At 31.1% G+C, this 27605-nt stretch overlaps 3 protein-coding genes across 7 annotated transcripts; all 3 read right to left on the bottom strand.

Annotated features, from left to right (window-relative positions):
• Positions 1–303: 303 nt before the first annotated feature.
• LOC105828491 (lipase 3) lies at positions 304–8768 on the bottom strand. Of its 2 annotated transcripts, none has more exons than XM_036294364.1 (9): positions 8534–8768; positions 4706–4848; positions 4255–4453; positions 2973–3087; positions 2285–2528; positions 1975–2133; positions 1664–1748; positions 1306–1448; positions 304–1033 (listed from the first exon to the last, which is right to left on the bottom strand). In XM_036294364.1, exons 1-9 carry the CDS (start codon positions 8610–8612, stop codon positions 857–859), a joined length of 1344 nt encoding a protein of 447 aa, XP_036150257.1. In that variant the 5' UTR covers positions 8613–8768; the 3' UTR covers positions 304–856. The 2 variants fall into 2 exon arrangements, with proteins under 2 accessions (XP_036150257.1, XP_036150251.1); XM_036294358.1 differs by having other exon boundaries at positions 4706–5004.
• On the bottom strand, positions 7969–22423 carry LOC105835799 (cysteine protease ATG4B). Of its 4 annotated transcripts, none has more exons than XM_036294393.1 (10): positions 21748–22423; positions 13970–14099; positions 13735–13905; positions 13106–13283; positions 12806–12885; positions 12269–12420; positions 12094–12172; positions 11852–12006; positions 10909–11071; positions 7969–10063 (listed from the first exon to the last, which is right to left on the bottom strand). In XM_036294393.1, exons 2-10 carry the CDS (start codon positions 14070–14072, stop codon positions 9996–9998), a joined length of 1149 nt encoding a protein of 382 aa, XP_036150286.1. In that variant the 5' UTR covers positions 14073–14099; positions 21748–22423; the 3' UTR covers positions 7969–9995. The 4 variants fall into 4 exon arrangements, with proteins under 4 accessions (XP_036150286.1, XP_012534810.1, XP_012534809.1 ...); XM_012679356.3 differs by lacking the exon at positions 21748–22423 and adding an exon at positions 14821–14905; XM_012679355.3 differs by lacking the exon at positions 21748–22423 and adding an exon at positions 14463–14900.
• Positions 22424–22565: 142 nt separating this feature from the next.
• Positions 22566–27306, bottom strand: LOC105835400 (cyclin-dependent kinase 9). Its single transcript, XM_012678651.2, has 7 exons — positions 27004–27306; positions 26620–26704; positions 26139–26229; positions 24115–24281; positions 23517–23755; positions 23292–23439; positions 22566–23087 (listed from the first exon to the last, which is right to left on the bottom strand). Exons 1-7 carry the CDS (start codon positions 27108–27110, stop codon positions 22779–22781), a joined length of 1146 nt encoding a protein of 381 aa, XP_012534105.1. The 5' UTR covers positions 27111–27306; the 3' UTR covers positions 22566–22778.
• Between the last annotated feature and the right edge of the window lie 299 nt (positions 27307–27605).

Raw genomic sequence — 27605 nt, forward strand, 5'->3', positions numbered from 1 at the left:
GTTTGTTTTTTATTCTTGCACTGCTGCACTGGTGCAATAAAATAGAATAAGACAAATATATTTTTTCTCATTCTAACTTATTGCACTAGTGCAGCAGTGCAGGAATAAAAAACAAACCTATACACACGCACACGCAGATATTCATAAAATTAATTAAAATTACTATAGTAAAAAAAGAAACATTCTTTTTTCTTATAATTTATAGTATTCGTTGTATAATAAACTAGATAATATATTTGTAATAACTAAGTAAAAATAAGTATTTGTAATAATACATTTAATATGTAACAAGTCGGAATCAAATCATGACTATACCAAAGCGAACGTTTTCTTTATTATTTTGAATAATTTCAAAACAGAGTTTCCTATTTCATATTATTATTAAATTCGCTTAATAATATCAAAGGTAGCACTGATTTGTTTTTACGCAACAAAATTAAGTATATATTCTGTTTAAAAATGAGGTGATGCACTTTTAAATATGTATAATCTATATATCGTTTAATCATTTACCTATTTACCATTTAAATTAATAGTAATTTAATATGAATGTATCGTTGTCACCATCTTATCGCAGCACATATAATTAATAATTTTACATTAATTATATGGCAATTAGTACACAAATGAAAAAATATATGTACACATATGCAAACACACGTACACAAGAATGTAAAATTAGAAATCCCCATCTGTTATTATGTTCTAATTTGAAATGTTGGTAAACGAAAAATGATTTTAAAAAATCTGTAAAACAAATATATGTGTATCGATTTTTGAGTGATTTTCGTTTATCATTATTTCAAATTAAAACAAAGAAAAATAAGGATTTCTAATTTATATTCATCGATTAGATTTATTTCATAGATATATTTTGGTTATTATTAAACTTTTGTATTAGTTCTAATATACGATTGTATAAAATAATTTTTGCATTAATTGCCCACAAGAAATCTACGTGATTGAAGAGTTTATATGGGACTTCTTCAGTTAAAAGTATGTTTGGCAAGCGTTTGCTTAGTTCAAGCACATTCTGGAAATCAAAAAAGTAAAAAAAACAGTATTAATAACGAGATTATTTAAGTAAACTTAGAAAATACAAAGAGTAGAAAATAAAAAACATGCAATTGATATAAGTCAATTGTTTTCTTTTCTATTTTTGTATTGCATTTAATTGGACTTTTTTATATTATTAACGATTACGTAATTATCATTTCATCATATTTGTATGAAAAAATTTTTTCTTTGCTCTTATTTGTGAGTAAAAATTAGGCTATCGAAAACTAAAACTAGAAGTATTATTACCTCTTTTCTAACAATCACATCATTTGCTCCATAAAACAAAACGATTGGAGCAGTAATCTTTTTGAGATCATAACTTGGGGGCATTTTCTGTTTATATTGTTTATAATTTTCAGCTATTCCATAATCATAGTTTTGAAAATCATCTGTAACAATTGATATCGATCGATATACAACTATAAATATTTTATCTAAAATTGACAAGTATATTTGGAAAAAAAAATAATGACATACGTGCGCACAATTATATGTATATTCATTTGCAGAAAATTATAAATTTACATTTTTCATCTTATTTTAAACAAGTGTTTTATTTTTTAACATTATACGTCAATATTGTTTTGCAAAATGGAATACTTACTCGCACGTATATTTTGGTAATAATGCTCAAATGTTTGTAAGGAAGTACCGGCTGGCAAATGAGAAATCAAATCTGGCAGGGTTGTCTATGACAGAAATAATTTATATAGATGAAAAATATATATCATAGAATAATTAACAAATTACAGAATAAGAGTAGAGAAGCAGACAGAACCATCTCTGTCACACAATAAATTTATATAATTAAATTAAAAAATTAGAAAATTCGTGTAATATATTATAAAAGGTATTTAAATAATTTCGTACACATTGTGTTACATAGTGTTTCGTGTCATGTGATGTAATACTTACAGTATTAAGTTGTGCTGGATCAGAACCAACGATTAGGAATAATAACGTGACGCAAATACTCTGAGTAATTGCATTATCTTTACATAACGTTCTTGCTATTATAACGGACATTAAAGATTGTGGGAAGGCATCGTATATTTCATGCTTTCCTAGAATTTCCTGGAACATGTAAAACATTCAAGTGTTAGTTCATAATAAGTAATTATATTTTTAGAGCGTTAAATAAAAAAAATACGAAGCGTTTTATCTTCAATTGTATTTTAAACATTACTGCTTGTAATAAAAAGTTGCAGACTTTGCGTTTATTTACTTTCATTGTTGGAAGAATGTTAACAACTTCGCTAAATGTAGGTGTTACTTTTATCCAAAGAGCAACTGGAGCCAGACAAATAGCCATTTTTATTTTTATATTGTATTCCGGTTTTGTTGACAGAAGAGCAAATAACGAAGTAGTACCCATTGAATGACCGATATAGTATAAATCTTTTTGTTTTGTATGATTAAATATATAATCGAACATAGCCGATAGATCTTTTGTTCCAACTTCGTGAAAGCTGAAAATAAGAATTATTATATTTTACAAAAAATATTTGCTCACTTCCTTCCCTTCTTTGATAAATGTATGTAATTAATTTGCGGCGAGGAAACGAGTGTGTAAAATAAAAAATTTATAATCTTGTTAAAAAATAAAAGTTGAGTAAGTGAATACTATGCAAACGTGCGTTTAAAAATGTGTTGTAAGCGTCCTTCTTTTATTTATATATATACTTTAAGTATTTATTACTTTTACTGTTTTTTTCTTTAGAAATTCCTATATACTTCATATTCACATTATTATACATATATATTCTGCAAGTAACGGTAACATTTGTCATTTTGTTGTAGTACATAAATGTAATTTATTTTTAGTATTTAAGGCAATAATCTTTTCAGTCTAATGTTTTAAATAGACCAATGTTTTTCAAAAATAATTTTTAATGTAAAGAGTTAAATACTACCTATACTGCCAGAATTTGCGATCATATATCGTCATATTTACATGCGATCTACAGTAAGAATTTCCTCTCATATTTCCCAACCATATGTCATATCCTTGATCTGCCAATAGAAACGCTATAACAGAAATAATAATAAGCTAATGCGGCTTGTGCCAAACTTGACAAAATGTGAATATATATCGTTATTTTTTCAAAAAATTAAACAGTTTTTTTAGGCATTAAAAAACTTTAATTATATTTTTCAAAATTTTTCTTTAAAAATTAAGATTAAATTAAGGTTTCTTAAAACCTTAATATTTTATAGTAATTAAGTTCCAAATTCTATTTAATTGCAATTAAAATTAAAGTTTATCTATTTTTATTTCTTTGCACTTGAATGTTATTTTGTGATAAAATTTGTAATTTACTTTGAAATTGAAATCATTTTGTTTAAAATTATTAGTTTATCTTTTGCAAGTTGAAATTAAGTGTTCTTTCTGAATATATCATAAATATTTTTTATACTATTTCGAATATTTATTTCTCTCTGAAATTTATAAATCATCATTTTACACGCACATAAAGCCTTTCGTCACTTGTCTTCACATTTATTAAAAAAAAAAGAATCATATATAACTGACTCCAATTTATCCAATTTCTTTTCTAAAATAGCCGATAATGTCTTTTTAATTATATATAACATGTGAATATACAAAAAAAGTTGTTACGTCTATTATGCAAATCTATCAAAAAAATTTTTGCACTCACCTAATAAAATAATAGGCGAGATCTCAGTAATTTTCGCATTTTTAAGATTTTAAGGGTGCAGTCACATGGGGCCAGCGTACAGCGTACTGGCGTATGGCGTAAAAGAATTAGACTAATCATAAGGTTTACTCCCGTTTTGTTAATATAGACATCGACTGTCCCATGGAGCGTATTTACGTCGGCGTAAGGATTGATGATAAGCCAATCACAATGCCTTATGCAAAGTTCAATTTCAAAATGGGTTCTCAAGAGATTTTTTAAATTGGTTTATTGATCATAACGCTGGCGTAAATACGCCCCGTGGGACAGTCGATGTCTGTGCTAACGAAATGGGCGTAAACCTTGTGATTGGTCTAATATTCCTTTACACCATACGCCGGCGGTACGCTATACACTGGCCCCATATATGTTACTGCACCCTAAAGTAAAATCTTTTACAGAAAAACATTTTTGTGAGTTTTACATGATGCTTTGGGTTGACTCGTATTATATAAACGTTAACAACGTTATATATTATTAGTAAATATATACACACCAAGATCTTTGCCAGGACCATACATTACCCAGCAATCAGATGAAGCCAAAATACCATGTTGAAGAAATATAATTTCCTTCTTTTTTTTGTTAACCGACAATGGACTTTCAGTTATCCTGTGTATTGTCAAGTTATAACCGTCTTCTGTTATGACATTATGCTCTTCAGCGGAATAATCATATTGTTCTACCAGGCCAACCTATGTAAGAGATTTATACATTATTATATAAAATCCATGAGATATCGTCGTTTTATATCTATAGCTTTGATGTATTCTCAATATCAAAAAACATTGATACAACATTTAGAAACTCTTAACTTGATCATAATTAACAGTTAAGTTATAACATACAATTTGATCTACATTTATTATAAAGCTAAATTGGAGTTATAAAGATAAATTGGATTTGATACAAGATACAAGAAAAATGAAAAACAAATCGTTACTTACAAAATCCAATACTTTTGCATTGATCGTCATTCTTTCGGTTTGATTTAATCTTCTTACTTTCACTAAACCAGAATTCTTAGGAAAAAAAGAATTCAAAAATTCGTCTTGAAGAAATGATAAGTCTAACCAAGATTGCGATTTTCCTTCCGAGAATGAAATAATTATGAGTGCTAATAAAATGAATTTTATATTTGTTGTCATCTTATTTGCAACTCTAAAATATATTGTCATAAAAGCCTTAGTTCTGTAGGCAATGTCATTTAAAATACGTGAGAAAACTTGCTTTTGCAGTCTACAGTCTGCAATAAGAAACAGATGCAATGAATACTAATATCAATAATAATTAAAAAATGTTATTAAAAAATTTCAGTTTTCCATCGCACAAAGATTAAAAGCAGTTAAGATGATGCTAAACAGCCCGTCAAACTTGATCGAGGTCGATGTAGAGTCATTCATTTATCCTTGTTCATAAAAATATTTGCTTCAAAATACAAGTTATGTATTAGCTTATACCTACAAATGAATGATATACACCGCAGTTTGGAATAGATTGAGGAATAAGACTATTCGTCAAATTACGATTACAAGCCGTAAAAAAGAGTTATTTATTGGATTAAATTTTGTTCATTTAAGCGCTTTGAAGAGATGATATGTGAAGAGATGATATATGTGATATATATGTGAGAAATGTAGACGATATGTGAGATAACCGAATACGAATCGGATAATTAAACGCGTTTATATATTATTATGTTTGTTATAGATTGAAAATGAAATAATAATATATTACAATATAATATATTAAAACTTTTGTTAAATATTTTGTTGTACTAAGAAATGTAGACGATTGTAGACGATATGTTTCGCACTTTATATGTGTAAATAAAAAAAAATAAATAAAAAATGTCATGTTATGTCATGTCGTGTCTTTTAATGTCTTTTAATACATATTTTATATATTAAAAAGTACGGTATAAGGTGAGAGCAATTGATGCTCATATGACCCGCACGCATGTGGCACTCACGCGTGCGAGTCATATGAGCCTCAATTGAGAACGCATCTGTCTAGCACCACTTCACGCCGTGCAAATTATCCGCACGACGCTGCATGCATCGTAAGCTCACTTAGCGGGCATTTTGTTATCTGGGTATATACTTACGGCTTAACTCTTATTACACCTATTATAAACCCTAAGATTTAGGAATCGAGACATATTCTTCGATCCCATTGTGGAGATTGAGATGAGGATCTATGAGAATTTACCAAATAACTTACTATTGAAAAATAGTCCCAGTTAGCAAAATGACGCAAACTTTGCGCGAAATTTGCCGCAAACTCGAGCAAACCTTTGCAGCAAAATTACGACAAGGTGTGTCCGCATTAAGCTTAGCTTTTGCTGACAAGGCTTGTTGTAAATAGTATGACGCATATTTTATGCAAATAACAGGGTAAAATTTGCTAGTAAAGCATAACAACAAATTTGCAGCAAGAATAAGGCAAACCTTGCTGTACACAATATGATAGCAAATTTGTGGCAAGAATAGAGCAAACCTTGTTGTACATAGCATGATAGCAAATTTGTGGCAAAAACAAGGCAAACCTTTTGCCATGCACAATATGATAGCAAATTTGGCAAGAACAGGACAAATCTTGTCGAAGTTCAACAAAAATGCAATATTGGACTGATTAGTCCAATATCATATGTGAATGGTGCAATCGTACTTGGTTCTCTGTTCTCGACGAGCCCCTTTTATTAATCCAGTAGGTAAATCTTTTTCACGAGAAATGCGCCATATCGAGATAGATAGTAAAGTCACCCAGAAATAAAGTTTAAAACCCAATAATGCAACCCTGTTATTTGCATAAAATGTACGTCATACTATCTGCGACAAGCCTTGCCAGCAAAAACTAAGCTGTTTACGGACACACCTTGTCGCAATTTTGCTGCAAAAGTGTGCTCAGCAAGTTTTATTGATGATGATATGAATAAAAGGGGCTCATTGAGAACAGAAAACCAAGTATAATTGCACCATTCACATATGATATTAGTCTAATCAGCCCAATATTTCATTTTTATAGATCTTAATTTCGACAAGATTTGCCTTGTTCTTGCTACAAGTTTATTGTTATGCTTTATTAGCATGTTTTACCCTGTTATTTGCATAAAATATGCGTTATACCATTTACGACAAGCCTTGCCAGCAAAAGCTAAGCTAATGCGAACACTCCTTGTCATAATTTTACTGCAAAGGTTTGCTCGAGTTTGCGGCAAACTTCGCGCAAAATTTGCGTCATTTTTCTAGTTGGGTTAATATCAAAATGATGTCGAAACGATATTTTAATTACCGAAATTAGTTCGATTTTGACACCGTTTCAATGTTAACTATTTATCTTGACTCCTATTAAGATATTTGAACATTTATTGAACAATATTAAATAGCTAATTAGTATTGTATAGAATTTTGGTCAGTGATGTAGATTTCAAACTTCTACCACACACATCCGCACCTGTAGAGGGAAAGAACAATTAAAGGCAAAAATGATCAGTCATATTAAAGAATCAGTGAGCGCTTAGTGATTCTTCTGCATCGCTGGTTCTGGCACAACATACGCACACAAGCGACGTATTTCGCTTGTGAATAAAAAAGAATTATTAAAAAAAAATTTTATATAATAAACTTTACATAATTTTTGTAACATATACATATCTATGTCTGTCAATTCTGGGGCTCAATTCTGTACCGCCTACCAACAAGTATCGGTGTCGTTGCGCAGATATTTTATATAGCAAAAAACCTGCGCAACGACACCGATAGTTGTCGGTATGCGGTACTGATACGGTACAGAATTGGAGCCCAGAATGCCATATAGAACTTATATAGTTATTAATGTAATTATAATAAATATTAATTAGTATTTATGACAATATACATATTTATAATTCAGTTAGCGGAAATTGGGAACTAAATATTTTACGGAAACAGTTTCTAACAGATTGTGACAATTATGTTACAGCATTTCCGTTTGTTTGCGTAGATAACCGTTGTTTACATAATAATGCTTTCAAGTTGATCTAAACAAAATTACTATTGTACCCGTGAAAGCAACATGATGAAAACTAAAGGAAAATTTGTATCGAGCAACCATTTTCCTTCTTATGCCAAAGAACATTTGGTTATCTGGGTTGGAGTAGAGAGAAGAATAGATAGGTTGGATAATTTTTCGAAATCTATCTATGTAGTAATAAGTGAGATTGTTCATCTATATTTCATATCAATATATTCTCATTTAAGAATGAATATAAAATATCGCATAAAAATATTCGTCTTTTAAAGACCTTACCTCAGTACTTTTTAATTTATTTCTAAATATTTTACAGATAATTGTATTTTTACAGATATTGCTGTGCACAAGAAAATTTCAATAAGCTACTCTTTAAATGATCTCTATAAATCTCTATACAAGTCTCGTATGAACAACATTAGATTTATGAATCATTTCCATGAACACGTACGTTTCAAATTTTCTAAAGTTATTTAAATGAAATTAAACAAGTATATTAAAATCCTTTAAAAATAAGAGTTCATTCTATCGTTTTCTCACTTAGTAATATTCTTTAATAAAAAATTAATACAAATTTTGTTTATATAAAAATAACAATATATATATTAAGTTCATTATTTACAAACATAAAATTAATATTAAAATATTCTCTTTGTGTGATATACTTATTGAAATACACATCATGTTAAACAAATTATAGAAAATCAAACCGTCTTTAGTTACATATGACAGAGAATAAATATTTATGATAGTGATTTACATACTTATCGCAGGCCATGTGCATTCCAAGTATGTGTCTAGTATAACAGATAATATAAAACTGCGAACATTAATCAACTGCATTCATTGAAATATATACTCAGTTACAAAGGCAATGAGGAAACTTAAGATTTTCCCCCTTCCACACTTCTTTTCGTTTTTACATTAAAAATTTTTTTCTGTTTTGTATGAAAACCTTTTTCCTTCACTTCTTTAATTCCGTCGATAAAATACTTTTACAAACACTTTGAAAAATGTTGAACTATTACTTTAATAAAATTATAAAATTAAAATAAAAAATATGTTACAAAATGAGGTTTTTCTTTATAAAAAATTTATAAAAAACTTTGTTCTTAGGAATCTATTCTTAATATATTTCAATATTAAGTACTGCAATTTCTAGTTCGGTTACTATTATATTGTACGACTAATAACTCATGTTATGAAATATGCAATGACTTTGGTTATGAAGGACGTTTGAAACATTATCTATAGTTTGATCGAATAACACATTCATTGTCACTTTAATCCTCTCTAGAACAGGATTCTTTAGAACAGCTCTTCCGCATTAGACAAATAAACAGTGACGCGACTAGATATAACAATTGTGGAACTTGAACTTATTATTCAATGTTTGATTGAGAATGATTGTTTTTTGTTTTAGTGTTATTGACAGATTATATGCACAAATTCAATCGATTGTAAATGATATATACACGATTAATGTATAAATGCGAACGTCGAAAACATAATTTATACCGTTAAAAATTTAAAAACTTTAAATAGTTTTAAAGTGCAACTGTTATACATTCAACTTAAAAAATCTAATTTTGAAAAACTGTTACAAATTTTCTTTTTTATCTTTAATTCATTACCTTTTGTGATAAATCTGAGATATAATTTGACCGGATACTACTCGCACGTACATTTTGAATTTCTTTTACAATTGTATGTTTTTATATCAATAAGTTTTAAAAAGGTATATTTCTGAAATTCTTAATTATCATTTAAAACTAACATTTAAGAACTTAAAAAAGTTATCTAATTCACATTTTTATTTTAGAAATCTTACACATGCAAATAATAAAATGTAAATGAAGATGATAAATTATCAATGTAATACTTCAGAGTTACACATATCTCTGATTTAAAGCACAAATGTATGCAATAGTTGACGTAATATTGCGCAAATGTATAAACCTAAACCTAAATATTATGTGTGTGTGTGTGTGTGTGTGTGTGTATATGTGCAAAGTATATATATGTAAATAGTATATTTTATATTTTATATATATATATATATATACATAAAAAACACACACATGTATATTTCTTGTATCATGTGAGTGTGTTTTAAACTTCGTACTGCATGTAGTCGAAAATACAAATCGTCTCTAAGAACACACTTGTGTAGTATTCAATTGTTATTTCGCATCTTGTCGCAATAATAGGTGGATTAGTTGGACGTCAACCAAGTAGTTCAAAGTCTTCATCAGATGTGTCGTACTGACGTTCAATGTGCTCAAAGTCTATAACTACATAAAGAATAACATTTGTATAATAATGTATTTGTAAATAGATTCCACTTCTTATTTACAAATCAATTATTGCAATAATCTTTTAATTATTTTAAAACAACAGCTATATAAAGGTTTACCTGTATATTTACTTGTATAATTATATATTTATTATCGACATAATATTAAAAAAGAACTTTCTTTTACATGAAACAACTGACTAAAATCAAAAATCAATTTATAAGATATTTTATATTGTTTTATTTTAATATATTTTGACATAATATTGAATCGAGTAAAAAGAACAACAAAGAGATTTTACTGCCTAAAAATTGGTTGTGTGTGTGTGTGTGTGTGTGTGTGTGTGTGTGTGTGTGTGTGTGTGTGTGTGTGCGCGTGCGCGCGCACGTGGTACAGTTTTTATTTTAATATATTACATCAATAACATTTATTTCACAAGATAAACTATACATTTTTTCCCTAAAAACATATTTGTATTTTAATAACCTTTTATTAACAAAAAAACTAAAATAAGTTTTTGAAATATTACTTTAGTCTACATACTTTTGTACAAAAAAAATAATTTATACAATACAGAATATACCTTAATACGGCCATAACTACATCTTCGTGCTAATATAATATCTACTTGTGTAATTTTATATACCTTTTAAAGTTCAGTGAATTTTGGAAGGCATATAAAATACATAAGTAGATATCAGCATAAAGTTTCAACTATGACCGAATAAAGACATATTCTATATTAGTTATATATTTCACATGATCAATCTAGATTCTCTTAATTAATTTATATTTTTATTTTTCCAAAAGCTATAAATTGTTTTGAATAATTAGATACTTACAACTGGAAGCTGCTATTGCTTCCGAAACTGTATCATCTGCTGACCAGTGTGCCAAACGCTCTGTGCATAGCTCAAACAATGGTTGCTTTTCAGGCAAAATTAATTCCTCTTGCATTGATTTACACAGAGATTTAAATTCCTTTTCTGTAGCACAGAAAAAGCACTGAAATATAATAAATAAATTATTAATACCATATTTTATATCTGTTAATACATCAACACAATATTCGTACATTATTTATATACACGTGTTAAAATGTAACACAAAAATATGTCTATCTAATATATCTCAAATATTCAACAGCCATTATTTTTTATATAATGTAAAATAACTATATATATATATATATATATATATATATATATATAAAATATATATTTATATACAGGGTGTCCCAAAACACGTGGGTCAACACTCGTAAAAAGGTAGAAGGGATTGAGATAAACATAAAAATCCAATATTGTCTTGGGTTAGGTCCACCAATAATTGAGGTATTATTTTTCAAATTATGCGAATGAGAGAGCGCCGAGGGAAGACTCGATCCACTCGAGCCATAACACGGAAGAAATAATCTATCATGAATGTATGATAAGGTTTCATTAATTTACTGTTCACAATTACGATAGAAATTAGATTATTTGCAAATTCCATTTAATATCTCGATTATTAGACCTAACCCAAGACAATATTGGACTTTTGTTTATCTCGATCCCTTCTACCTTTTTAAGAGCGTTGATTCACATGTTTTGGGACACCCTGTATATGTACATCACGTATATCTATCTATCAATCTATATATACCACACACACACGCGCACGCGCGCGCGCGCACGTTACGTTAACTCTTTTTTTTTCTCTCATACTCTTGATTAGCTCATACTCAATTCTTAAATTTTTTATCTCTTGTTGACTCTTATAATAAAAATCAGATCATATACTAACAAGCGCTACAGAAGGATCCATGCCCGTAATAGGAATACGACTAGCTGATTTGCAGTGATATGTAATATCCATTTCAATTTCTTCTTCGGTTACCTTGTCTTCAATGCTACCTGACTTTTGAGTAGTATGAGGATCTAAATAGATCATCTCATCTCCTAAAAACATTTATTTTATATATTTGTTTGAGTAATTTCTATAAATTCTTTCTTTGTAAAATGTAGAAATTCATAAAAGTTACAAACCTACACAGCCTATAAAATACAAAGCAAGATTTGGTTTTCCACCAATTACTCCAAGAGATTGTGAGATCTTAAATGAAGTCTAAAACAAGTTTTTATAAATCTTCAACTTATATTTTTTTTATGCACACATACACACACACACAATTTTTTTGCATATAAAATCTTGAATTTTTACCTTGAGTCCATTTACATATACAGGATTAATTTCACTGAGCCCAAGACGTAGTGGGATTAATAATAATAGAGGCTTCCACTGACTAGGTGCCTTTAAAGGAACTTGTCCATCTGCTTCTGCTGTTTCACCACCTTCTATTCTACATTGTTTCACTATATATAAAATGATTTAAATATTAAATTTAAGATTTATTGATTCACACACAAATAATATAATAATATAAAATAATAACTATTCAACTATGACATATTTGATTGTCAATTCTTCTTCACATAACATGATAATGAATAAATTTCTATTATTTTTTTTAATTTCACTTTTTACCTTATGTTTTTAAAAACCTTATGTCTTTAAAAATATTTGGCAAAAAAGTGATACATTATAAATAATGCATTAATATGTTTGATAGGCCTTAATTAGTTAACTAAAGCTGTAGTTCTTCTCTAATCATGTGCAGTGATATATTATTACTTATTATTTATTAGGAGATTATTTATTCTTTATTACAAAATAATTTTATTTTAATTACATACTTACAAATATCGTTAACTATTAATGTATTGTCTAGTGCAACATGTATAGTAAGAGAGCTCCACTCATCATACACAATTAATTTTCTAAAAAAAGAAAAATATCAATAAATGGTTCATTAAAATGGTTCATTAATTTAATTATATAAAATGCATTTTTTTTAAATACTTTATATCAAATATAATTTTTTTATTTTAAATATATTACCAAAGCAGATTTTTTTTTAATTGTATGTAGCGAACAAAGTAATAGATTTATTTTATAATTAAAATTTGATTTAACTAAAATTTTATCAACAATACATACTTTAATACTTGTGCAATAGTATTAGGGCCAAACCATTGTCCAACTTCCTTCCCTTCAGATGCACCCGTTAATGCAATTTGATGAATAGAGAAAGCAGCAGCCCTTTTATCCTCAAAACGACTTAAAATTTTCAGATATGTTTTATTCTTTGTTTCTGGTATCCACTGCCAATCTTTACCTGTTATAAAAGTAAAATATCACATTAATTTACACATAAACACACACACACACCACACACACACACACACACACAAAATTATTTTAATATGTAAGATCTCATGTATTTTTAATCACACATACATACATGCACAAAATTTCTTATAATAAGAGTTGGGAAAGAAGTTTTACACAAAAATAAACTACACAAATAAAGAATAAAATCTTGCAGCAAATTTTTAAAAGTAGCTTTGAAAATTACAAGATTAATAATTTCTTTACTTTCAAATGTTTGAATAGAGGCACAATAGACTCAGTCCGAGTGTCATAGGTGGGATCTTTCTTAGAACCATCCCCCGAAACATTATTAATGTTTGAATAATCTTATGTCGTTGGACTTGATTTATCAATAACAATGGAAAAAGATTTGATTGTTCTAAATTATTATCTATATAATTAAAATGTGTAATTACCTAAATGTAATGTAATTAATGCTTGGGCCAGAACCATTTGTCCACATCTCAACATACAACCCCAACCTTTATCAGACGTGAATGTAGAATTGCAACCACCAATAGGAACAAAGCCTTTACGATAAGTAAACCATAATTTGGATTGAATATCCCTACGTATTGCATCGAGCTCTAAAACGTAATCCCTTACAATCTACTTCAGCAATAATATTTGCACTTTGATCATTTATTAGACCTTTTATAGCATTATACTTCCTGCCAAGTATCCAGACTGGCTCATCCGTTTGTGGTATATCTTCTGCTTCATCAGGAACATTTGGGGTAAACAGAGCATCCATTATTACTTAAGTTCTTAAAATTAATACCTAAAAAAAAAGAATGTCAATGTAAAATATTAAAAAATGCTGACTCATGTATTTAAAGTTAATTATTGCTTTCATATAAATTTATTTACAAATATTTGAAACAATATCAAGATGTCAAATAAGAACTTAATGTAACATGAATACACAGTAAGCTTGATTATTCATTGTTAGTGAAATATCTTGCTGATGTTTATATGCAAAGGAAATGCTCTACAAAGCAAATTGTTGCTTAAAATTTTGATTACACCATGCAGTAATTGAACAACCGATTCCATGTTGAATAAAAAAAATTATAAAATTGCCTTATATGTAGGAAAGTAAGATTAATAATAAAAAAATTCTATATATGGACTTTCAACACACCCAGAAGCATTGGTAATCATCGCATTTGCGTTGTTCTTGCGCAAGATCAAATGCGCCATTCGAATAGAAATATCGTCAAAAAAAAAGGATATCGCGGATGATCAGGCGTGACAACAAAGTACGAATGTTTTTCTTTCTATGGAATTCGTGTCTTTAACCTCCAAATGATTCTAGTCTTTTGACTTTGACACCAGCTTAAATATGAAAACACAAAAATGTTTTATACATTCAATAAGCGGACGAATGTCGAATTCGACATTTTGAACGATCCAAAATTGGTTAAAAATGGTGACATTGATGCGTTTCCCTTATCGCGTAAGCCACAATCGAGGCGAGGGATATACGTGAATATACGGACCATACGGACCGCGAAGTAGAATGCAGTATGAGTATGGCAGTATTGCAGTTGATTGCAGGCTGCGTTCCGATATTCACTGCCAGGGGCTCGATTCTTGAATTCATTCGCAAGAAAACGTATGCGCAAATACCCGCTCTAACAGAAAAGTTGCAAGTTTATTGGTTGAAAGTCATACGATAGCCAATAAATTTCCAACTTTTCTGTAAGAACAGAATTTGCGAATACGTTTCTCTTGCGAATGAATTCAAGAATCGGGGCCCTGGGGCCCGATTCTTGAAGTCATTCGCAAGAGAAACGTATACGCAAATACTCGCTCTAACAGAAAATTGCAAGTTTATTGGTTAAAAGTCATACGATAGCCAATAAATTTCCAACTTTTCTGTAAGAACAGAATTTGCGAATACGCTCTAGTTTACACCGAGCACTTGGTACTAAAGACCTATAATCAAAGATTCGCCAATGGCAAACACAATTTTGATTGGTCACTTGAGTCACATGGTTTACCCGCCATTGCGTACCCACGCTGGGCGAGGAAGAGGGGAGAGTGCTCTGTGTTGAGCAGTATAGGTTAAAGAAATATGTGTCAGAAATTATAAGGTAATTCAATCTCTGCACTCTCGAGGGTCACTATATTTTGACGATACACTCAGGAAGAACAAGAAAAATTAAATTTGCATCTGTTATATGGCTGCGTACAACTTGGAGCAGGCTCGCATTGTTTACTATCTCCACTACTCCAGATCCCAGCCCCAGATCCCAGCCCCCGGCCCCAGCCCCCATCCAGTCACCGTATGGGTACAAGATGGTGGATAGCAGTCATGGTGGGAAGCCATTGGCGCATCTTTGATTATGGCTTAGTTTACATCGTGCATTTGATACGCGTATCAGGTACCATATTCGTATCAAATTCGTACTAAATATTTAGTACGCACGATGTAAACGCTGCCGGATCAATTTGGTACGAGCGTATCAAGTAGGAGTATCGTACTAAACTGATACGCGTACCAAGTGATACAAATGTCGATGTAAACGTATAAAACGCATTTTAGAGAGAATTTAGCAATTGAGCATAACCTCAGTGCTAAAATCTAAAAACCGGTGTGAAAATGTCTTAGTAGGAGACATCAACATGAATTAAATTTGTATTATATTTTTCACAGTACATGCTTATTTAACCAATGAAATAACAGCATCGACGTCTTAAGATCATGCTTAAGATGGGTCTTGAATAAGATTCGACTATGAATACCAGCCTAAATCACAAATATACAAATGCTTTCCAGCAATATACATTGGGCCTGTCCGCGTTACTTGCACTTTTCGCATTCAACATCTTCGCTTTCTCTTTCTCCAGTGCTTGAGTATATATTTATCTCGTTTAAAGTGAAAAAAATTTTGGCGATTTCAAGCAACGCGAACAAACTTAATGTAACAGTGTCCACTAATGTGAATGAGACACACTGATATGTTCTTTTTCGCACTAATGAACACTGTGTTACACTGTGTCCATTAATGTAAGAAAGAACATATCAGTGGTTTTACTCACACTAGTGGACACTGTGGCTGCTTTCCTTTTAGGCCCGGTTCCACAACTCACGGTTAAATTAACTGGCCGATTATTCCATTGGAATTGACCAATTGTATTTGTCGTGAAGCAAAATTAACAAATACGATTGGTCAATTCCAATGGAATAATCGGCCAGTTAATTTAACCGTGAGTTGTGGAACCGGACCTTAGAGAACACAATCGACACAAGCATTGTTCTATCTTTTTTTTATGTTCAATGAGTAACAAAAATAGAACAATACACTAGGTGTTACACTAGGTTTGTTCCCTCCTTCACCCTTCTTCTTTCTACTCTTTTCTCTTTATTCATATCAATAAAAAAATCAATACAATAACAATACCAATTTTGATAAACAGTTTTTATTTTATATATAATCATTTTTTCACAATTTTATTCCAAAAATTGAAATACACCGGCGCAAAGAAAAACGAGACAAAAATTTTGACTGATTTTTAAGCAATCTTCAAAGTGATGCAACTTTGCAAAAAATTATCCAAATTATATGTACTTTTTTTTAAATTAAAGAGCAAAGACTCTACTTTGAGAATCCCTAGACGAAAGTTTGATTTGTTAAGTGCGAACCTTTTGTATCGCATGAAAACCAAACATGTTTTTTTTAATTGAAAAAAGTAGAAGTTTGTTATCATTTTTCACAAGTTTCTCGTTAAAATCTGGTTAATATTAATCCAGAATCTTAAAATTCATTCTTTTCTAAGCAATTTCAAAAAAATACATGTCGATACAATGTTTTTTGTTGATTGCACACGAGTTTGAAATTTGCACTGCATTTTATGGCATTTTAGCAAATAAATACGGTATTTTTTAAATATCGTGAATTTTGAGTATCAATATATTGCACAATTGATTTTATTCGTGTTTAACTCGATCATACCGCCGTCATCAAAGTGACCCAATGTGCACCACGTGGAGAATGACGGTCTGGTTTTCGAGTTAAACACGAATAAAATCAGTGTGCAATATCATATTGATACTCAAAATTCATGATATTCAAAAAATACCGTATTTATTCGCTAAAATGCCCTAAAATGCAGTGCAAATTTTAAACTCGTGTGCAATCAACAAAAAACATCGTATGGACATGTATTTTTTTGAAATTGCTTAGAAAAGAATAAACTTTAAGATTCTGGATTAATATTAGCCAGATTTTAACGAGAAACTTGTAAAAAATGATAACAAACTTTTACTTTTTTCAATTAAAAAAAACGTTTGGTTTTTATGCGATACAAAAGGTTCACACTTAACAAATCAAACTTTCGCCTAGGGATTCTCAAAGTAGAATCTTTGCCCTTTAATAATTTTTAAAAAGTACATGTAATTTGGATGATTTTTCGCAAAGTTGCATTACTTTGAAGATTGCCTAAAAATCGGTCAAAATTTTTGTCTCGTTTTTTTTGCGCCAGTGTAGAAATTTATATTTTTATTTTTTAAGAGAAACAATAAAAAATAAAACTATTTACAAAAATATTATTAAACCTCCATTGAGTCGCATAATATTTGTTGAAGAACACGCGTTCCATCTTGAAATCTATAATATGTATATGATTGTTCTAACGACGATTTAACAGAAAACCTTTTCACCGATATCACATTTCCATCTTCTTTTTCCGTCAAATTCCAAATATTATGGAAGTACATTGTTTGAATCACCAAGTTATTAATGAGATTCGAGCTGTCCCATGCGCACACATGTACCTATATAATTAAGGTTAGATTTTATTATAAAAATAACTGCAATAAATTCAAGAAATAATTGTATGTAGAGTCGATAATGTAGAGTCATTCATGCTTTTACAGATTTGAAGTCTTTTATAAATTTGTGTGCACCAAATTCCGTTATTGTCTATATTTTAATTCTGGAGAAGGATTTTTAATTCTGTGTAATGAACAAAAAGATTTTTGACTAAAACAATCATTTTAATCGGTAAAACAGACCCATCTTCAGCATCCCCTTAATTGTTAATTTACTTTTAAATGAATCTTGAGAGAATTCGAAAAAAATCATAGAAAATAAAAAATTTATATCGAGCTAAATTAAATTAATGATACGAATAATATAGATATGTAATGTGCAGATATAATGCTGAGTAAATATTTACATTATGAAAAATAAATGTCCAATATACCAAATAAGTAACAATTACTACTGTGACTGTGACACTCAAAACGTAAAACGGATATTTTTAAAGAAAAAGAAAAAGATAATAGAATTTTTTTTATTATTTGAAAAATTGTTTAAATATCTATAATTCCTTACGTTTTTTCTCAAAATCCGTGAGCACGATTTGATCGAATGAATTATCGAAGCGCAAATCTTGGCAATGCGTGTTCTTGAATCCTCATCATTACTAGGATTGTTGTCTTGAAGGTAATCGTGTAAATCGTCTATCAAAAACACGGAAGGTACGGCTGCATAGGTATGCAGTTTAAAAAGTTGCTCCATGAGAGCTTCGTAATCCGACAAGTATCTAGTAAATAAATATTAGAACTGAAACTGACAATGAGACTTACTAAGCGTGTTTGTGTGTGTGTGTGTTATATCAAGTTTCAAGACGCGTCTCTCCCATAAACCTTAAATATAATATTGTTAAACAAGATAAGTTTGTTTAAACTGTTTTTTAAAAATATTTTGTATATGCATTGATAAAGGGACGAGCAAAAAAATCGCTAACAAATAAATCGACAATTCGATGATAGTATTTCCTATCCTATCCTATCCTATCTATATGTATGTTGGTATGTATGTATGTAGGTAGGTATGTAGGTACGTATGTATGTATGTATGTATAATTAAACTTTAAATTTTTTTATTCAAAATTGCAGAAGACGTTTGATTAATGTAAACCAAAGATAGAGAAAATCAAATTGCAATTATTATTATTTTTAAAGTGAAAAGTCAAATAGCGCGCGCGCAGCGCGCGCCTGTAATGTTCTAGTATACATAAAAAATGTAAACAAATTGCATAAAGTTCTTACATGAATCTCATTAATTTAAGTGCCGAAACTGCTGGATTCCTTCTGTCGTGACAGACAGCCGGTCGTTTATCCAGAGGCACCGGAGTGATGTAAACGACGCGTTGTCCTTCCTCTGCCCAATACGTCGCTGCCTATGTAATTAAAAAAACGTCTCTTAAATTTGCTTTAGCAAGTATCTCTAAGTGTAAAAGTATCAATTGTAGGTGAATAAATTGGCAAATATAGTGCCAAGTGCTAAAAACGACGATGACGATGACGAGAATCGTTCATAATAGTTTGAAAATTACATACCTCAAACATAAAAGATTTGCTCAACATTTTCGGGCCACGTAATAGCGTTGTCTTGACATTTTTCGAAAACATCATTGTATTGATACACACACACACACACACACACACATATATATATATATATGTAGTGGATGTAATAACCTAAAATATAAACATCTTAAAGTTTTAATCGCAATAAAATATTTTTAACATTTTATTATAATTATTTTTGATAAAGCATTAAAAATTAAACTGATTTTTACGCCTGCGTAAAATCAATATTGCAAAGATATAATAACCAAATTATCTTTTATCGTGATTAACGTTGTTATCTTTTGCGTAGGATTAAAAAAAATTAATTATTAAATTTGAAAGCAACTGTGCCTTTATCTTTCAACAAAGCATGCAATTAAAAAATGTTGAAAAACGTCCTGAAAAACGATGTTTTTATTTGAAACATTTTATAAAACTTTTGAAACATTTTAGAGTGTAATTGAAAAAAAAATATGTGAAAAGTGTAAAATTTGTACATTACACAATTATTATAAATTAAATGAAGATAAATATAAAACCCTGATTCAACAACAAAAACAAAACTGAACGGTAGTTAAAAATAAATGTGGCGCGCGCGTGTGTGTAAAAGAGGAAAATAAAAAGATGCGCTTGCGCATCCTAGCATTTGCGACTTTTGCGAGTCTTGGGTCTTGAACTACGTTCCGTTTTACGCATGATGCGCATAATGCATCATTCATCTTCGTTTAACGTCGGACAAACTTCTTCTTCTTCCTTCGCCCAATTTCCGTCCCAGAAGGGACACAGTACCACGCTTTAAAGGCTTAGGGTGCGTTCGGGGAGATACTATTAGCACTACCAGCATCAGTCTATCTTCATTACTCATTAAAAGTAGAACAAGGATAGACTGATGCTAATAGCGCTAATAACGTCTCCTCGAATACACCCTTAGAGGGCAACAATCGTGTGGGTCAGATTGTGCCCTAGTTTACAACAGACTGATCCCGCCAAAGCAAGGTTCTCCTCAACATATAGTGGGACGGCCTACGTTCCCTCTCGCAACCACGTCAGACAAACAAAGATGAACGATGTACCATGCGTATCATGCGTGAAACGGAACGTAGCCTTTGCGACTATTAGCGACTTGTAATTGCTTGCGATTCGCTACTCGTGATTCGTGATTTTGTAAATAAACATAGAAGGCATAAACAAATCAGCATAGATCAGTGAATAAACTTATACTGAATAAATTGAATTTATGGAGAAACTTCCGTATAGGTCAGACCTCCGTTTTTTCAACTACGTATTTTTACGATTTTGGCGCGCTGATTACGAATATGATAGTGAAAATTAGCGCAAATTTGATTTTCATGGCAAAAACCATAAAAAAACCATAAAATTATGGTTTTTTTCCATTTATTTCCGTAAATAATGGAAATTTCTAAAAATACTAAAAATACTTCAAATAAAAGTTGTAGATCTCATCAAAATACACATTTTATGTCCTATTAATTTTTGCCATAAAGATAATAGTTTTTGAGAAAAACGTTAAATGTACAAAACTTCATATAACTCATCTAACACACATGGAGTTTATTAGTTAATTTATTTATATATAATTAATTTATTAGTTAAATGTTCGGAGAATATCACAAAAGTATTTTGCTGATATTCTTAGAATATTCTCAGTACATCTTTGCGCTGCATGTTAGGATAAAAGTCGCACTGGTCGCACGCATTTTGGATGTGTTCCAAAACCTATCAACTTTGCGATGTCCAGGCATTAATGACGCCGTCTGTACGCACTGCTTGCCAAATAAACTAACGAGATTCCAAATAACCTACAAAGTTAAATCCGCAACAGCTCAATCTCAGCGGATTTATTGATTAATTAAAGCGTGGTACTTTGTCCCGGGAGGGACAGAAATTCATTCGGGCCTCAGAAGAAGAAACTAACGAGATTCAACGTTGTATTTCCAAATATCCGTAAATGATTTCATACATGGTTTTGCCTCGTATTATTGTATCGTACTCTTGTTTCCATTACTTGACATTTTTCATTCAATGCTGTATGTATACGTACCAATTCCAATACGAAATATGATATGATATATGTTGTATATACTGAACACGAAAATATTAAAATTTCAAGCGCGGTCATCTATTCAAGACTCGTTGTCGTCAAACACCGCATATCGTTTGTTAAGGGCCACTATTTTCAGCAGAATGTCGTGGTTTGATTCGATCCAAATCTCAATCGCATGATCACAAGTACGAGCTATCTAACCTCACCAGAAAAACTGAGAAAAACTATAAATGGGCGCGTTCGACCGGTTCAGGACGGAGTGCCGGAGTGGATCAGTGAACGCTGGTGAGCGCTCAATAATTCTTTACTATGATTGGTTTCTGCTTCTAAATCCAACGAAGAACTAAAGGCAAGAACTAATCATATTAAAGAATCACTTAGCGCTCACTGATCCGCTGAACGCGCCCAATGTAGCCTCTGCGTTGAATGACCGTAAAAACCGATCCGGGCTAGTTGAAAATGCGTGTTTAACCCAAAGACAACAAAAAAAACTAAATATATTCTCTATCACTGTCTGCCATCTACCATCGCTTTTCCTTCCACTTCAAACAATTGCTTAAAATCATATTGTTTATGGAACCTTAGGGTTGATCGCATTTAATACTCGCAACGACCGGAATTATTTCATCTTTGACATTATCATCGATTGAAAGGTAAAAAGTGGACAATATAGCAAGTCATAGAGGAGAAAAAACTGGAGAACCAACAAACTTTGCAGAGAGCAAACGGAAATAGACTAATAACTCGTAATCATATGCTTAATGTTTTTTGCTTTATTACAATTCTAGAATGGGAATAATAAATTACAATTAGAGTTTTAAATAAAATAACTTTTATCAAAATTGTATAAAAATTTGTTTACATTAGAATGAAATTGCACATAGCACACAATAATTTTAGCACACAATAAACAAAATTCTTATGCTCCATATATACGTGAATAAAATATATTGCATGTATACACACGTGTGTACGCGTGCACGCGTATGTGTGTGTATGTGTATGTGTGTTTGTAAGAAATAAATGTGTTAAAAGACACGATCCTGGTATCCGCTATCGGCCATACTAGAACTAGGTTTGGTTGGTCCTCCAGGCACTTGATGATGTGGATGACGCATATGACCAGGTCGTCTGGGTGGTGCCAAGTATTCGAACATGCTTTGAGTATGCTGCGCAAGCATTTTACTGAGATCGCATGGCATTGGATCAGTCCAGAAAAAATCATGATTTAATGCGGAGTCAGAGTCGCATCTTTTACTAGGGTCAAGTATTAGAAGTTTATCTAGCAAGTCACAGGCATAAGGATCCTTGAGATATGGCTTTAGTCTATCTTTCACCTACAAGAAATCATAATACGCTGTCGATTCAAAAAATTTAAACAAACAATTATAAAACTTGCTTTGACATAGGACTCTAATCCAAAATATAATCAACATGAATCTCTTAATTTTTAAAACCGAATTACATCGAATTCCACATGCCTTCTCAAAATAATATTACAACAGCGAAACAATGAATAAATTTCGCAAAATTTTTTTTACCTTTCTTTTTTGCCCCTTAGGAAGATCCATTTTAGTAAATAAATCGAGATTTTCGACACCAGGCCATACCTCGGTAGTTATTGAACCACACAACTGCGAGATCAATATCAGCTGTTGTTGCTCAGTATTTCCCTGCATTATGGGGGACCTATGGATTTACAAAACTTACATATAAACGTATGATTGCACCTGTAAGAATCGTAAGAGCAGAATATAGATATGGACCTCGTCCACATTTCTGCCATTATACAGCCAGCGCCCCACAAATCCACAGGAGGTCCATAATTTCTGTCCCCAAGAAGGAGTTCTGGTGGTCTGTACCAAAGAGTGACTACTCTGTTCGTATAACGATTCGAATGGCCATTTTTTGCACTGAATGCTCGTGCCAAACCAAAGTCTGCTAACTTTAATGTGCCATTTTTTGTTATTAAAACATTAGCAGCTTTCATATCTCTATGTAAAATCTGTTGGAAATAAATTACATTAAATATATAATAATTGTTATAACAATTTCCTCAAGTTAGTAATATCGACAAGTAACTTTGTCAAATATATAACCATGATTGTACCAAATTGTGTCATCGTGTCAATCATGATTGTAATAAATTAATATGATAGAGAAAACGTGTACTTTACATTATGCAATTAAATAATAATACGAATAGAAATAAATATAATAACAGCTATTATTTTACTAGAGTATAACAATATAAAATTGAATATCTTTATTATTTTCAATTAATAAATAAAAGTTCGTACTTAAAAAAATTTTTATCTTAAATTGATTTCTATTAAAGGAATGTAATATTCAATAAATTCTCACCTTATTACTATGTATATAGTAAAGACCATTTAGTAACTGTTGCATAACCTTTTTTATCTCTCCTAAACTAAATTTTACATTTACATTTGACAACAAACCAGCCAAGTCATGTTCACAGAAATCAAATACTAAATAGAAAGTAGACCGATGTCGATTGTACTGAGTAGCTGAAAATATTGTAGAATTAACTGAATCTCAAGTCCTTACATACAGTCTCTCACTTAAGGGGTTACACCAACCTAGCGGAAAAAAAAATTCGATTTTTTTTTTATTACATTTTCTTGAAGCTTCAAGTTTCGAGAATATATCCTGAAAGTTTTATGTTGATATCTGAAAAAATGCCGGAATTACAGAGAGTTGAGTAAAACGGGATCGAGCGTTCGAGTGCTCGAATTGGAGCAATATTAACATAAATCGCCACTGGACAATGATGTGATTAAAGCCATTCGTCCAATATTTGAAAACAACTTTCTAGTGATAATTTACTGAAGAAATGCGTCGGTGGATTTACGCAAAACGTTAACGAAAGTTTGAACAATCTGATTTGGCGCATAGCGCCAAAAGTGCAGCACAGCGGTGCACACGTTGTGCAAATTGCTGCCAATATTGCTGCATACACATTTAATGAAGATGCTGCCGCATATTTATTAATGATAATAAAAGAATTGTGCTGCATATTGCGAAAATCAAGACCGAGCGCGCATCAATGTGGCCGAAGTACGAGCGCAGAAGGCGACGCGCGAAGAAAAGATTGCTCGCTGTCAACAAAAGTCTTCACAAAGCACTGCTGTTATTGATGTGGAAGGAATCTCATATGGCCCCAGAATTGTCGACTAGAGGTAAAGTGCAAAATTCGGCTATTAAGAGGATGCTAAAGCCGTGTGTTTTACCGACATTCTGTATTTATCACTTAATTTCGAATTGAATTTACAGAATTGATAATCCTTTTACACTTTTAAAGTACGTACACAAATGAACCCGGGGACGATTAGATAAAGACCAAAAATGCAAAAAAATTTTTAAAGTTTATTTGTTCATAAAAATATTTGCTTCAAAATACAAGTTATGTAGCTTATACGTACAAATGAATGGTGTTCCCGGGTTCGGAATAGATTGAGGAATAAGATTATAATCGTCAAATTACGATTACAAGCCGTACAAAAAAGATATTTTAAAAATAGAAGCGCTTAAATGAATAAAATTTTTGATCACAAATATGTTTTTTTACGGCTTGTAAACGTAATTTGACAAATATAGTCTTATTCCTTCTATTCCAAACTGCGAGACACCATTTATTTGTAAGTATAAGCTATATAACTTGCATTTTAAAGCAAATTTTTTCATGAACAAGGATAATAAATAATGACTCTGCATTATCGACCTCAATCAAGTTTGATGGGCAGTTTAGCATCCTCTTAACAATAGTAGAACTAAACTTGAAACTTTAAACGCGTTTTTCTCAAAACATGGTTTTCAAAGTCGGTGACCATCAGATCTCAAAAACTAATGGATGGATCGTTTTCAAATTTTTACACAATACTCTCAGAAACATTCTTTTGTCGGTGACGATCTATTTTTTTTTTAATCGGTCTTCATTAAAAAATAAAAAAATGAAAAGGACAAAAATTTTTCGTTTTTTTTTTTAAATTTTAACTTCAACTCATCGCCATTTTGTAACAAACGATAAAATCGACAATCGGCGATCGTCACCGACAAACCACTACTGTTAACTTAAAAACACCATTTTGTTTTTTTGTTTCAGATGGATCGTTTAGACGGGACAGTGGTCACCGCAAAATGCGTTTTTCCAAACCTCAATGTGTGTCGGCGGCCATATTTCTGCTTTCCGTCGCCATTGTTTAATAAAAAAATTTTTTTTATATTGTCGAAACATAAGTCAATAATCACCCAAAATTTCATTTAATTCCCACTACCCGTTTAGGAGAAATAAAATATCAAAGTTAGGCCTGTTTTTCGACCGTCTAGGTTGGTGTAACCCCTTAATTCACTTTCATTATATTCACCTCGTGTCCTGCAGATCTCTATAAGGTTGACTACATTCTCGTGTTTCAGCAATTGTAATATCTTTATCTCTCGTAATGCCGTAATGGGAAACTGTAATGAGAGTGTAAAAATATATATAAGATAAAACTGTAAAATTTAGAATATATCATGCGTAAACTTTATTTTACTAAAATAGAAAATAAAATAAGAAAACATTGTTCATATTAAATTAATGCAAAGCTTTTATACAAAGTTTATGATATAATACAGACCTGTAGGTTGTACTTTTCAGCCAATTTTCTCAATAGTCATCTCTACTCATCTTGTTTTGTAGCTTCTTGACCAATGCCATGAGCAGCCTAAAAGCTACAAAATGAACCAAGTGGGACTGTCAAGAAAATTGGCTGAAAAGTACAACCTAGTCACAAGCCTGGTATATGCCATATGCCAAGATAACCTTGACCAATCTTGGAATTGATCACACACACAAAGTAAACTTACACCTTCTTTCTCATTGTCCATTAATACTTTCTTCATTGCAACAAACTTCTTATTTGTTTTCTTGTCCTTAGCTTTGAATACCTCTCTGTGAGAAAAGATCAGATACAAATTAGAAAATTATGAAAATCAGAAGTTTACAAAGAGTACAACAGGTTTATGCTTATTAATCGTGAAATTCATAACTGCGTTACTACAAGTAATGGCTCGTACACACCGTACCTTAAGTCGTAGATATAAGATAAATAGAAATATAACGGACAATACGAATAAAATTATTTCTGCATTAAATTCGAACGAACGCGTTGAAATTTGAAATGTTAGATAAATCTCTCGGTAGTTGAAAACCTTAAACACTGCAATGACTAAAGTAAAATTGTTACTCACCCGAAGGTACCCTGGCCAATTTTCGCAACTTTTTCATATTTGGTGGATTCGTCGCAATATGGAAAATCGAAATCCTCGATGTATTTCTCCTTTTCTTTCGTATTCATTGTAATTACGTGCACGACAAACGTAAAAAGGAAAAATCCACTGCGGGAGAGAGAAAAACGAAGTCACAGTACCAAGTAAACCAACAGGAATGAACAAGAAACAACAGGAAAAAGTCTTCTTCTTCTTAAAAGGCCCCTGATGAATTTCCGAAGGAAAGCGTCAGCGACTATTGACAATTCGACAGAGCTATGAAGATGAACTAGATGAAGGAGAACGAATGGTGGCAGGTAAAGTGCTGTCCTCTCGGGTGCTCTCGGGTAATACTTTGAAGCATTCGATTGACCAATCGAAACAAAGAATTTTCTAAATTGACCAATCAAAACATTTAGAAGTGACGAAAAAGTGAGAGCAGCAAGCGAGAGTCTCTTTTCGATGAGTTTTACAACTCCGGGCAGTCGCGCGATTTGGAGTTTGACTTTCTCAGGCACAAAGCAATTCCCATCTCAGAAATTTGGCGACCGCCATCCTTAACATCTGACAAACTGTCAAATGGC

Source organism: Monomorium pharaonis, chromosome 1 (assembly GCF_013373865.1).
Source record: "Monomorium pharaonis isolate MP-MQ-018 chromosome 1, ASM1337386v2, whole genome shotgun sequence".
NCBI classification, from domain to species: Eukaryota; Metazoa; Arthropoda; class Insecta; order Hymenoptera; family Formicidae; genus Monomorium; species Monomorium pharaonis.

Bases quoted from the DNA above. Each gene is read 5' to 3' on its own strand.
- LOC105828491 (XM_036294358.1), bottom strand. From the start codon at position 8,612: ATGCAGTTGATTAATGTTCGCAGTTTTATATTATCTGTTATACTAGAC. The intron at 2,529-2,972 runs GTAGTATTTAAC...TCTTATTTTCAG, and splicing joins CGCAAATTCTGGCAGTATAG to CTTTCACGAAGTTGGAACAA. The intron at 1,449-1,663 runs GTAAGTATTCCA...CAATTGTTACAG, and splicing joins TTACCAAAATATACGTGCGA to ATGATTTTCAAAACTATGAT.
- LOC105835799 (XM_036294393.1), bottom strand. From the start codon at position 14,072: ATGGATGCTCTGTTTACCCCAAATGTTCCTGATGAAGCAGAAGATATA. The intron at 13,284-13,734 runs GTAATTACACAT...CTTTTATAACAG, and splicing joins ATTAATTACATTACATTTAG to GTAAAGATTGGCAGTGGATA. The intron at 12,886-13,105 runs GTATGTATTGTT...TTCTTTTTTTAG, and splicing joins ACTATTGCACAAGTATTAAA to AAAATTAATTGTGTATGATG.
- LOC105835400 (XM_012678651.2), bottom strand. From the start codon at position 27,110: ATGAATACGAAAGAAAAGGAGAAATACATCGAGGATTTCGATTTTCCA. The intron at 26,230-26,619 runs GTAAGTTTACTT...CTCTCATTACAG, and splicing joins TGGACAATGAGAAAGAAGGT to TTTCCCATTACGGCATTACG. The intron at 23,088-23,291 runs GTAAAAAAAATT...GATTTCTTGTAG, and splicing joins CTAAGGGGCAAAAAAGAAAG to GTGAAAGATAGACTAAAGCC.